This window comes from Lepidochelys kempii, chromosome 1 (genome assembly GCF_965140265.1).
Source record: "Lepidochelys kempii isolate rLepKem1 chromosome 1, rLepKem1.hap2, whole genome shotgun sequence".
Classification (NCBI taxonomy): domain Eukaryota; kingdom Metazoa; phylum Chordata; order Testudines; family Cheloniidae; genus Lepidochelys; species Lepidochelys kempii.
Window position 1 is genome coordinate 146900043 of NC_133256.1, and position 14511 is coordinate 146914553.

General features: G+C 40.3%; 1 protein-coding gene across 12 annotated transcripts in view; it reads right to left on the reverse strand.

Moving 5' to 3' along the window:
• DMD (dystrophin) overlaps positions 1 to 14511 on the reverse strand; it is a 1926267-nt gene that overhangs the window by 214806 nt on the left and 1696950 nt on the right. For all 12 annotated transcript variants that reach the window (XM_073357918.1, XM_073357881.1, XM_073357898.1 and 9 more), the window contains one exon: positions 13265 to 13411. In XM_073357918.1, coding sequence (XP_073214019.1) covers positions 13265 to 13411 — 147 coding nt within the window. The remainder of the gene's footprint in view (positions 1 to 13264; positions 13412 to 14511) is intronic.

Below are 14511 nucleotides of genomic sequence, written 5' to 3' on the forward strand. Positions count from 1 at the left end.
GTAAGTAGTGACTATAAAGGACGTACTTAATGAGACGCCAGAGATATCTATCGAATCCCTATCTACTCAACAATATAAAATAAATACTGTTACTTCTTTGCCATGCTTAACATCTAATGTTTCATGACTTTCCAGGACTGCAAAACATAGACTTTTGCTTTCCCCAATACTGTCTCTTTCCCCCTGTAGAAAATAAAAGATGCCCCCGAAGAAGCCTTCAGGAGCTCAGTATAGGAAGCAAAAAGCTCAAGTGCAATCTAATTAGCAGCTAGGGGCAAATTTGGTGGGAAAATATCTGAAACAGAACAACACAGTCTAGGCTTTAGGCAGTAACGATCAGAAGAAATTGAGGAGGGAAGTGTAAATGGTGGAAGTCCTATTACAGTAAAAGCTGTTTTAACCAGCACTTCACCAACTGGAAATCTCTATAAGCCAGCATTTCTGATCTTCATTGAAATTCTGGTTTATAGTCCAGTTGGTGTGGGGCCAGCAGGGGGTTGGAGCACGGGAGGGGGTGTGGAGCGCGGGCTCTGGGAGGGAGTTTGGGTGTGGGAGGGAGCTCAGGGCAGCAGGTTGGGGCATGGGAGGGGGTGCAAGGTGCTGGATCCACAGGGCACTCACCTCGGGCAGCTCCTAGGCAGAGGTGTGGCAGGCAGCTCCGTGCACTGCCTCTGTCTGCAGATGCCATCCCTGCAGAGCTAGGCTTAGAGTCAGGTGGGGGCAGTGCACAGAGCCACCTGCTGAACCTCCACCTAGGAGCAGCCGGGACAGGTCGCTGTTTGCGGGGACCTGTCCGAAGTAAGCGTCCCCTGGATCCAGCACCCCACACCCCCTCCCATACCCCAATCTGCTGCCCCAAGCCCCCAAACTCTCTCCCAGAGCCCATGCCCCACACCCAGGCTACCAGCTCTGCAGGAGCCTACTTGGAAGACTGCCAGGGAGCCTAGACTCCCAGGATCCCACACCGCCTCAGGCTACTTGACTCCATGAACAACTGGCTCCATGGACTCCCTCGGCAACCAGCTCCCTTGGCTGCCCAACTGCCCCAAATCCCTGTGCAAATGGCTCCCTAGCCTGCTCAACTCCCTTGGCTGCCTGACTCCTGGGCAGCTGGCTGCATAGGCAGTCAGGGAGCCCGGGGAGAAAGTTCAGTTTCAGTGCTCCTGACTTAGCAACATTTTCACAGATGGTCAATAATTGGGTGTTCCTCATTTTCTGGGTCACTGCCTTGAGACAGCTGGAGCCTGATTTTAAGAAGTCCTGAGCATACATAAATGCAAATGAAGTCAGTGGCAGCTCAGCACATCTGGCCCAAGCACTGTGGTCTGATGGGAAAACCCCCCCCACAAGGTTGGGAATCAAGAGGTCCCTCACTCAGTATGTGGCCTTAGGCTAGTTGCTTTGCTGTTCTGTCTCTATTTTCACATCTGTAAAATGGGATCACATTTACCCACCTACCCCTTAATTCTGAGAGGATGAATTAATTTATGTCTATACGGTGCTTTGAACATATAAACAAAATCTAAAAATATTAAGTGCACTGAAAAATCAAACCCTGTGTCTCAGTTTTGGTAATCAAAATTATTGGCACTTTTGCAGTTTATGGCTTTAATTTTTCAGTGTTTTAGTTCTTCATCTGTAAAATGGGGATTCAGATACATTCCTTTCCCACAGGGGAGTTGTAGAGATAAAGTCATTAATATTTCTGCAGTGCTCAGATATTATGAAAATGAGAACCACATTAAAGCTTGTGAGTCAATGAACAATTCCATGTGCAGTGCAATGTTATGCAGTAAATAAGGTATGGGACTATACGCTGAATGAGGTAGGTAAAATATTGAACAGTTGCCTCATTCCCTGAGCACAATTTGTCATGCACTCTGAATGAGGCAGAGATCTTGTGGGTAAAATACTATGTAAGTAAAGACCATCAGAATGAATATGCACCAATGTGCAGAATTAAGATTGCATAGGCAACATTAATTTTCTGATATTTCTATACTTTTCAGTGCTTGATTTTATAATATTAACATTATTTTAAAGTAAACTTTTCTTTAATATTTTACCTTCAAAACAGAATGTAAGAGAAGACAAATTACCTTTCAGTATGGTCTGTATGGCTCTTTAAAATAAGTCTTTAAGCAGGGCAACAGGCCAGCACAAAAAAAGAAGTAAATAAGAGTAACAGACTGCTGTAATGAATGTATCTTGTAGTGCAAATAATCTCTAAGTACTTATACTTTTGAGAAACCAAAATTTATCATACAGAGCATCATGTCATTAATATGGCTACCTGACATTAATCTGATCAATATCTTTCTCTACTAGCATGGTCTCCTGATGATAATTACTGTATAGAATTTGCATTATTCTATACTTCTTTCATTTACTCTCCCAAACATTCCACAAGAACAATGAGGACTTACTCCTGATTTACCCAGGAATCCTTTTAATTTCTGAAATGTAATTCACTGTCAAAGTAATTTAATCCCACATTCGGATATTTATGTTTCCCTTCCCCTGTCTGAATTTTTAAGAATTGGCCTTTAGGCAGTATACACTATAAATTGAAAACTACGTGGACAAAATTCTTTTCAGTAAAATTGAGTTTCGAGCTAACAGAAATGAATAAGAACAAAAGGATACATCTAGATCACTATAGAGGCCAAGTCGCATAATCAATTAAATGATTAACAGTCCATTCAAGAGCCATGGAAGTTGTAGTTTTGGCAGAAGTTCCAATTCCATAAAATATACCATAGCAGCATCTTTACTACCAAAACTAATGGGAAATTGAAATTCCAAAGAGGATCAAAATCTCCCTCTGTGGGGAAGGTGAAACTTGCATTTGCTAAAATAGCGAATAGCCTAGGTTGAAAAGGAGTTGGGTTTTAATGATTCCTTGATTACAATGATCACAGATACACCAGAATTCTGGCCCAAGATAGAAACGTTACCTCCAATTCTTGGACATATACAGACAGATTCACAACCTGAAGGTACTATGAAAAACAAATAATGATAATGTTACTGAAATGATAAACAGAGTAGCAACTCTGCAATAAAAAGGAAAGGATTTATTTCCTGATGAAAAATAAAAATATCGCCTTCTATATGTAGATGTATGAGGTGTAGTCTCTCTCCTATAGGGGAATAAAAATCTGTTTTATGCAATGTTGCATTGTCTCCACCTATCCACTTTTAATAATCTTTCAACACATATGATACTTACACTGAAACATATCTTTTTCCGCAAAGCCATACACACAGATGCCTAAAACAGATGTATTTAATCTCTCTTAGTATAGAAATCTGTTCCATACTCCTAATCATTTTTATTGCTTTTCTTTGTATCTTTTCCATTTCTAATATATATTTTTTTGAGACAGGGCAACCAGAACTGCACACAATATTCAAGGTGTGGGCTATCATGGATTTATATAGTGGCATTATGATATTTTCTGTCTTATTATCTATCCCTTTCCTAATGATTATCAACATTCTATTAGTTTTTTTGACTTCCGCTGCACATTGAGTAGATATTTTCAGGAAACTACCCATAATGACACCAATATCTCTTTTTTGAGTGGTAACAGCTAATTTAGACCCCATCATTTTGTATGTATAGTTGGAATTATGTTTTCCCATATGCATTATTTCGCATTGATCAACACTGAATTTCATCTCCTATTTTGTTGCCCAGTCACCCAGTTTTGTGAGATCCCTTTGTAACTCTTTGCAGTCTGCTTTGGACTTAACTATCGTCAGTAAGTTTGTATCATCTGCAAACTTTGCTACTTTACCGTTTACCCCATTTTCCAGATCATTTATGAATATGTTGAACAGCACTGGTCCCAGTATAGATGTCTGTGAGACATCACTATTTACTCCTTTCTCTTCTGACAACTGACCATTTATTCCGAACTTTTGTTTCCTGTCTTTTAACCAGTTACTGATCCATGAGAGGACCTTCCTTCTTAACATAGGACTGCTTACTTCACTTAAGTGTTTTTGGTGAGGGACCTTGTCAAAGGCTTTCTGAAAGTCCATGTACACTATATCTAATGGATCCCCCTTGTCCACAAGTTTGTTGACTCTCTCAGAGAATTCTAATGGATTTGTGAGGCATTATTTCCCTTTACAAAAGCCATACCGACTCCTCCCCCAAAACTGTTTTTATCTGTGTCTTATAATTCTTCTCTTTACTATAGTTTCAACCAATTTGCCTCCTGTAATTTCTCGGATGGCATTTGGAGACTTTTAAAAAAATTGACGTCACATTACCACATCTGGTACAGAAACTGATTTAAGTGATAGGTTACATACCACAGTTACTAGTTCTGCAATTTCATATTTGAGTTCCCTCAGAACTGTTGGGTTAATTTGTTCCAATACCTCCTCTACTGACATCTCAGTTGGGGACAGTTCCTCAGATTTGTCACTGAAAAAGAATGACTCAGGTGTGGAAAACTCACATCCTCTGCAGTGAAGTCCAATGAAAAGGATCAAATGGATTTATTTCTTTAAACTTCCCTTGGTGGCCAACCATCACGTTGCCTGGGTTATGTGCTCATGACATTGCAGCACTAACCAATCAGAAGGCAAGTGGCTCAATTTTACACTATTGGCTGTAAGTAAGTGAAGACATCGGGTCACAGGCACCAACTTTCATTGGTGCCGGTGGGTGCTTTTGCCCCCCTCCCCCGGCCCTGCCCCATCTCCACCCTCCCTGCCCCTGTTGGACCCCTCCCCGCCTCTTCCCCCAGCACGCCGCGTTCCTCCTCCTTCCCCCTTCCTCCCAGCTGTTTCATGGCGCAAGTGCTGGGAGGGAGGGGGGAGAAGCAGGACGCGGCAGTGAGCTCTGGTGAGGAGGCAGAGCAGAGGTGGAGGTGATCTGGGGTTGGGGGGGCAGGTCGGGGAACTGCCAGTAGGTGCAGAGCACCCACCAATTTTTCCCCATGGGTGCTCCAGTCCCGGAGCACCCACGGAGTCAGCGCCTATGCCTCAGGTCACCTGCTTCGACTATTTGGTGTGAACTCCAAGCTCCATTGAAGTCTGTGGGAATTTTGCCATTGACATCAATGAGGCTAGGATTTCTTCCATGGCCTTTAAACTCTCTGTATGTCAGTTACTCAGTTTGCAAAATGGGATTTATACTATTTACCTCACAAAGTATTGACAGGGTCAGTTAATGTTTGTGCAGCACCTTGAAGATGCTATTTTTAATATAATTTATTACAATGCTATTTATTAAAAATATTTATTACAGGGCTCAATAAAAGACCCATCATCAGAGTATAAATAGTACTCAGAACTTAAGGGTTAGATTGTGACTTTAAGCCACTGCCCACAGTATGGTATGTGCAAAAGCCTACTGCACTTCCAGCAGCTCCTGCAGGTATGGTGCCTAAAAAAGGCACTGTGACAGCAGCCTGCTCTATACCAAAAGGTAAGGGTGACCTAACTATATCTTTCAGGGGTGTGAAAAATTCAAACCCCTGAGAGATGCAGTTAACCTGACCTAAGCCCCAATGTAGATGCTGCTAGGCTGATGGAAGAACTCTTCTGTCAACCTTGTTACCGCCTCCCAGAAGGGTTGATTTACTACAGTGATGGAAGAACCCTTTCTGTCACTGTATCAAGTGTCTACACTCTAGCACTGTAACCCTTTAACAAAATGCAGCATATTCTTCCAGCCGACCAGTCAAACTCTTACTGTAACCTTCCGTGGACCCTCTGAGGGAGTCTAACATTGCTGTTGGAACAAGAGTTCTCTGTATCCTTGCACATTGGGAGCACAAGAGGTGAGAACATGTGTGGGAATTGGGCACAATGCTACCTTCACTCACTCTCCCTCTTTGCACATAAATGCAAGATTAGACACGCATTAGCTCTAACTTGTTATCTGCTCTTCACTCGGCCTATTCAGTTTCATATCTTGGCGCTGAAACCACATGGTACTATTTTATGGACTATATAAATGTCTACAGTTTTTTTCATTCAATTAAAAAAACCTTCAAAACTATTACAATTAATTTTAATTTTGTAAACCTAAATTTTGTGCCAAAACAACTTGACAATATCCCTTAGAAGCTACTTTTTGAGTTTGCATTCACAATTTCCAGCATGTTCCTGTTGTAATAAACCCAACGATATATCAAGTACTTCATTATGATCTTCACACTTAATAAGGGATGGGGAAATAATCTTGATGAAAATCAAGACTACTTATCAGGATCTTATAGTTTGGGTTATGTTTTCCCCCATGATCCCCAGGTGATACTCTAAAATCTCAATATATTTTTTTAACGCAGAGGATTCACTTTTTACCCCGCATCAGACCAACTATCTTTCCAAGCCAAGGAGTGCTAGATAGAGCTCCCTCCAGATCTCATCAGCCCTGTTCCTAAACCATGGACTGGAAGATAGACATGCAAAGCATTTCCTCCACTAGGGTGCTGAGCATGCTGCCTCTACATTGTAATTGCCCACGTCTGTTGGATGCACACAGAATCTGAATTCTAGAGCTGATGGAGGAATTCATAACAAATAGTTTATTCAAATAATTTAGCCTCTTTCTGCTCAGAGAATGTCTGTAAGCAAACTGCATTTTTTCACAAGTGTACCCATTATTCAAAAAGTATGAAACTAATTTGCACATTGTTTTAATACCATGGATTGATGATGAAAGTACTCTGTGAGAATTCAATATTTGAGCAGTGTCATTTAACTCTGATTGATTAAATAACATGATATAATATTGCAGAGCTAGGATTCGCTGACCATGTAAACACTTCTAGTGCAAATACTTGTGCAGGTACATTTGAAATTCAGTTTCCCTGAATAGAATCATAGAACCATAGAATATCAGGGCTGGAAGGGACCTCAGGAGGTCATCTAGTCCAACCCCCTGCTCAAAGCAGGACCAATCCTCAATTGAATCATCCCAGCCAGGGCTTTGTCATGCCTGACTTAAAAACTTCTAAGGAAGAAGATTCTACCACCTCCCTAGGTAACGCATTCCAGTGTTTCACCACCCTCCTAGTGAAAAAGTTTTTCCTAATATCCAACCTAAATCTCCCCCACTGCAACTTGAGACCATTACTCCTTGTCCTGTCGTCTACTACCACTGAGAAAAGTCTAGATCCATCCTCTTTTGAACCCCCTTTCAGGTAGTTGAAAGCAGCTATCAAATCCCCCCTCATTCTTCTCTTCTGCAGACTAAATAATCCCAGTTCCCTCAGCCTCTCCTCATAAATCATGTGTTCCAGACCCCTAATCATTTTTGTTGTCCTTCGCTGGACTCTTTCCAATTTATCCACATCCTTCTTGTAGTGCGGGGTCCAAAACTGGACACAGTACTCCAGATGAGGCCTCACCAATGTCGAATAGAGGGGAACAATCATGTCCCTCCATCTGCTGGCTATGCCCCTACTTATACATCCCAAAATGCCATTGGCCTTCTTGGCAACAAGGGCACACTGTTGACTCATATCCAGCTTCTCGTCCACTGTCACCCCTAGGTCCTTTTCCGCAGAACTGCTGCCTAGCCATTCGGTCCCTAGTCTGTAGCGGTGCATTGGGTTCTTTGGTCCTAAGTGCAGGACCCTGCACTTATCCTTGTTGAACCTCATCAGATTTCTTTTGGCCCAATCCTCCAATTTGTCTAGGTCCCTCTGTATCCTATCCCTGCCCTCCAGCGTATCTACCACTCCTCCTAGTTTAGTATCATCCGCAAATTTGCTGAGAGTGCAATCCACACCATCCTCCAGATCATTTATGAAGATATTGAACAAAACCGGCCCCAGGACCGACCCTTGGGGCATTCCACTTGATACCAGCTGCCAACTAGACATGGAGCCATTGATCAGTACCAGTTGAGCCCAACAATCTAGCCAACTTTCTACCCACCTTATAGTGCATTCATCCAGCCCATATTTCTTTAACTTGCTGACAAGAATACTGTGGGAGACAGTGTCAAAAGCTTTGCTAAAGTCAAGAAACAATACATCCACTGCTTTCCCTTCATCCACAGAACCAGTAATCTCATCATAGAAGGTGATTAGATTGAGGACCTACTCCATGATTTTTCTGGGGACTGAGGTGAGGCTGACTGGCCTGTAGTTCCCAGGATCCTCCTTCTTCTCTTTTTTAAAGAATGGCACTACATTAGCCTTTTTCCAGTCATCCAGGACTTCCCCCGTTCGCCACGAGTTTTCAGAGATAATGGCCAATGGCTCTGCAATCACAGCCGCCAATTCCTATAGCACTCTCGGATGCAACGCATCCGGCCCCATGGACTTGTGCACGTCCAACTTTTCTAAATAGTCCCTAACCACCTCTGTCTCCACAGAGGGCTGACCACCTACTCCCCATGCTGTGATGCCCAGCGCAGCAGTCTGGGAGCTGACCTTATTCGTCATACAAGTGCATTTAAAGCCCACTTTCTGCAAACATTTTTGCCAGTAGTACTCCATTGCACATATGTTGGCAGAAAGCAAATATAAGAGAGGTACAAAATATAGCACAAATGAATTAATTAAAAAAATAATTAAAATTTCTAGAACTCTCCCACACCAGCATCAACTTCCTGTACACCACTATCAGCTTCAACAATGGAACCCTACAGGCAACTATATACTAGTAACTCATGGATCACACTTACCTTAACAGACCCAGGAACCTACCCTAGACAGAACAAGAAATTTGTTATCTACAGGCAGTCACTCAGATATCACAGAATATGCTCCAAGGAGAAAGTTCAGGATATACACCTTAACACACTTAAAACCACCGTCACCAAACAAGGACACTCCACTAGAGAAGTAAAGTGCACCAAGAGAACTTGCTTCAATACAGGGGGGGAAAACCCACTGACTGCATACTCCTAGTTGTCACCTACCCACAACTCATAATTATAACCTCTACTTGATGGGGACCACATCCTGAAAGAAATCTTTCCTGAGCACCCTCTTTTGGCCTTCAAACAACCCCCTCACCAAGATCATCATGAGAAGATTCCCACAGACCAGAACCCACTAACTCAAAGTAGCACCAGACTCTGCTATAACAGCAGTTGCAAAACCTGCAGACATATCTCCACTGCTACAACTATTAATAGCACTCCCCTCTCCCCCTAACACACCGGTCAAGATCCCTGGGTCCTACACATGTCTATCACAACACATGGGGAACCTCATCCAATGCATCAAACGCCCCACACAACTATGTGAGTGACATGAGGCAACCACTATGCTTTCAAATGAACTCACAGAAAAATGATAAAAGCCAAAAACACTCTATCACCTGTGGATTAATACTTTTCACAAAACAATCACTCCATATCTGACTTATCAATCCGTGTCCTAAAAGGAAATTGGCAGAACACTTTCAAAAGATGAGCCTTGGAGCTTATATTCATGACTCTGCTAGACACCAAAAATCGTGGACACACTGGAGACACTGGTTTTATGTCTCATTACAACAATCTGTAACCCACTAACTCTTTTGACCTATGACTGAAGAGGTGTTAATTGCCCACTTCATTTTGAATGGTATTAAAACTGTGCTTTGATAGCATTTTTCACGCCCTGTGCACTCAGTTTTTGTGCTGGTATATATGACTACACAAGAAGCAGGACAAGTTTTTGCATGCATGCTAATAAAATGTACGAAGTAGACTCTACATAAGATTTTAAATTAAATGAGTACTAGACTACTTGAGATTTTTTCTCCGATCTTATAAAAAACCCTGTGTTAACAAAGCAGAAGAGTATCATTTCCACTCTCACTTTATTAAAAATTTCTAGGACTAGATAATCCCAGACCACCCCATAAAACTAGCACTCATCATCATTTCAGATCAGGTAAGCTTTCTGCATCTCACTTGTATGTATTAAGGAAGGGATATACACCTGGTTGGTATACCAGGAAAGCAACTATTCATATAGTACTTTTAAGTGATATCTTGTGGGAGATGGGAACTGGGGTTTCAGCAATATTTTACCCGATGGCAAGACAGTGAGAAAAAACAGGGCAATATCAAACTGGGGATAAAAACAAGGGAAAGAAGAAAGGGAGCTGGAGAAGAAAAAGAGATAAGGATGAGAAGAATGAAAAAAAACAGAAAGGGGAGAAAGAAGAGAAAACGGACAGAGAGGAATATTGACAAAAGAGAAAGAGAGCAACAAAAAGATAAAGAAATAGGCACTACTTTTTGAAAAATGAGTAAAAAGAAGCCAAAGAGAGAAACAGAAAATAAGAATAGCATAAAAGGAGGAAATATGGAAATAAATAGAATGAAAACATGCATAGGAAAAAATAATAAAGGGCAGAGATGGCCAAAGAGGTAGGGAAATACCAAATGTCTCTAATGAAAGAAAGAAAACTATGGAAAAAATTAGAAGAAACTGGCAATCAGTTGAAAGCCAGAAGCTCAACAAAGATTAGGAAACTATCCTGTTAGTTAGAATGATAGTTGCATTCATTGCTGGAGTTAAATTTTCATGCTGCATTGGCAGAAGTTGCGATTCTTCCAGAATTAGTCTCACCTAATCACAGACCTTACTGGAGGTACTGATCATGGAAATAAAATCTAATCCTAACATAGACCAATGTGGGAAATATACTAGAAAATGCTGTGACATTGTATGAAAAGGAAGTTAACCATTTTTTCACTGTTGCACAATGGCACTAAATTTGAAATAAAATGTATCAATGGAAAAGTTACAATTTGTCAAGAATGATTATCCTGGTTAAAATCATGTATCATCACTGTATCTGAAGTTCTGAATATTAGCTAGGTATTTGTATCTTAAATGTTCTTGTGGTGACACCCACAAGTCTCGCTAGCCCATTGTGAATGGACTATTCAAGCTTGATGGACCATTAAGAAGAATTAACTCTCCAGATAGTTCTTCCTGAGGACACCTCAGACAACAAGGAGTCAATGCAAAACATTTAAGGGCTTGTGATGTGGACATGTGACCTTGGACTGCATCTGCTCCAAGTCTTTGGACTGTGGATTTACAATTAAAAGGAGTATTTTGAACAATGGACTGAGGACCTTCCAATCTTTTGGAAGTTACCAGACAGACTTTTGCAAACCAGCAGCCTATTCCATCACTGCTACACACCTGATTTAAGGAATTTGCAATCATTTGTATGTATATATTCTATTAACCATTTATAATTCCATTCTATTCTTTTATTAATATATCTTTAGTTAGTTTACTAAGCATTGGCTGACAGCATGATATTTGGGTAATATCTGAGATACACACTGACCTGGGGGTAAATGTCTGATCCTTTGGGATTAGTAGAACCTCACATATGGTGAATTGGGTTTTCAGTAACCTCTACAGTAGATCTGTCTTTCTGGATGGGAGCCAAGGGCTGGAATGCTTAAAGGGAACTTGGCCTCACACACTTTGCTACACATAAATAGTCAGATTAGATAGATATATATTCTCATATAAATATAATATATTGAAAGTGGATTAGTTTCCATCAAAATATTCTGAACATCAAGTACAATAAATTTGGGTGTTTTTTTCCCTCCCCACCATTATGGCCAATTCTTCTTTCATTTCAAATTCCTATCTATTGGCCAAATCTATTCCTGAAACAATCTCCTTCACCCTATCCACAACAGCCCCTATGTTTAGTAATATTACACTGGAGAATATGGAGAGCACTTTATCCTTGGTTCTGTCTTTTCATCTTATGGTAATCTGTTTTAATAATGTCTCCTGTGCTCCATAGTCAGGGTCTGGAAGGATGTGGAGCTGTTGCGTTTGGTTTAAGGTCCAATACTATTAACATTTTATCTGAACTGGCATGTTCATTGCTACTCTTAATGCAAACAAAATTTTTTCCTGTTAATTTTCACATAAGATGCAGCAAATGTAGCTTTGTGACATGTACATCCAACTATCTAGATGTGTTGGAGTTTTCCAAATGTAAAATTTTTTGCACATGCCCCCCTCCCAATTTGCTGCTTGGCTTGTACTGAGCATGCTCAATAACACTGCTGAAGCCGGCTGCCCCTCCCCCCATGCTATCGGCAGGCACTGGTCATCTCTGATCACGTGCATGAAAAGAGGGAAGGGGGTTTATTCTTGTCCATGAAAGTCTAAAGTCTCATGATAAGCATCAGCACTTTACATTATTAAATCCAATTCCAGGCTTTTCCCACACTTCCTACCTACTTACATACTTTTAACGTGTCCCTGCCGACTACTGTTTCTCACATAATTTGGAATGCAACATATTGCAATACATCTGCACGTGCACACATACACAGCTCCCATTAATCCAAGTTGGGGGTCACTTGCATAAAGTAAAAGAAAACCTGTAATATATGCAAATTAGATGGCTTTGCTGGAAAATAATGAAAAATAACTAAACTTAAGTGGATGTACATCTCTGTAAAACCTGTTCTATAATCTTTTCATTTTTTGTTTTTATTTACATTTGATATTCATTCTGATGTGATAAAATATTGTAATACTTTTTCAGCTTTAAAAGCAAACTCATAAAATCCACTTTTTTGACTACTTTAATAGGATTACTGAATTCTGCCAATGACTAATGAATATAATGCCTTGTAATTTTATATTTGATTCCACAGGTGTGATTTTAAAGGATGTAGTGCACAGGATCACTAAGCTGCTTGTACAGGAAAGTATTTTAAATTAATGTCCTTGGAAGTAATTTAAACAGAAAAGAGAAAGCACTGGAGTTGTGAAAATAAACTCTCTAAAGTCAATCTTCCATATGCAGTACAAAAGAGCAGTAAAGACTACATATGCCTAACCCAAAATAAATTGTCATATGAAATACATGGTAGTGTAAGTTGCAACAAATGCACATCTTTTGCTGTTTATAATTGTTTTAAGGTGATGAAATTTTGTAAACAATTGTCTGTTCCTGAAGAGAGGATTTTAAGCAACCAGCTAGAAGCATACTGTTAATTACACATGGGCTATGTGCTAATTATCTACAATTAATAGGGCTAGCTCAATTTATCATGTTCTTAAGAAAGTGAGATTCAGGTGGTCAGAAATTTATGAGGAAAACCATTTACAATATCAGCTTTTCTTTTAATCAAAATAGATACGCACACTGTAATTTGCATAGCAACAATTTTCTCTATCACGCAACATATTTTCATAGCTCTTCCACTGGGACAAAAACCAAAACACAAGAAAAAAAACATGTTCATGTAAATGCAGAGCTTCAAAAATGATGAAGACAATTTTACCTGTAGAAGCTTCCACCTTGTGTTCAGGTCTTCCAGGCAGTTGAGATTATATGGAGAAAGCTGTATATCAGAGGAGGTGAACTGGTGAGCAAGGTCATTGACATGATTCACATTTTCTTTAATGGGAGCAATTTCTGCTCGGTAAACCTGTGTAAATGAAACATAAACAGTATGTTTATATAAACAATAATCACCGAAGTTATGGTCTTCACTATTTGATAATTGACCATGAGGGAGATTCTGGCAATTTTTTAAAACTGAAAAATGTAGATTCAGGTCAACAGAAAACATTTTGAAAGTTCGTGTTGAATTCCACTGAATTGTTTCAGACTGAGAAAAAAACAAAACAAAAAACCCCCTCAACTAAATGTTTAGTTTTGATTTTTTTAAAATGAAATGTTTTGATATTTTTATTTGAAATTACTTTGTTTTGAATTTTACCTCCATTGTATTTTTTAAAAGGTGAAAAACCCTTAAAAATGAAACTCTTTCATTCAACTCCAAACTACTATCTGTTTTTTCCCCTTCACACATTTTGGTTTAGCCAGAGAACTGAAAAATCAGTGACAGGTTTCAGAGTAACAGCCGTGTTAGTCTGTATTCGCAAAAAGAAAAGGAGTACTTGTGGCACCTTAGAGACTAACCAATTTATTTGAGCATAAGCTTTTGTGAGCTACAGCTCACTTCATCGGATGCATACTGTGGAAAGTATAGAAGATCTTTTTATACACACAAAGCATGAAAAAAATGGGTGTTTACCACTACAAAAGGTTTTCTCTCCCCCCACCCCACTCTCCTGCTGGTCATAGCTTATCTAAAGTGATCACTCTCCTTACAATAAGAAAAGGAGTACTTGTGGCACCTTAGAGACTAACCAATTTATTTGAGCATGAGCTTTCGTGAGCTACAGCTCACTTCATCGGATGCATACTGTGGAAACTGCAGAAGACATTATATACACAGAGACCGTGAAACAATACCTCCTCCCATCCCACTCTCCTGCTGGTAATAGCTTATCTAAAGTGATCATCAAGTTGGGCCATTTCCAGCACAAATCCAGGTTTTTTCACCCTCCGCCCCCCCCCCCCCCCAAACTCACTCTCCTGCTGGTAATAGCCTATCCAAAGTGACCACTCTATTTAAAATGTGTATGATAATCAAGGTGGGCCATTTCCAGCACAAATCCAGGTTTTCTCACCCACCCCCCTCCAAAAACCACACACACAAACCCACTCTCCTGTTGGTAA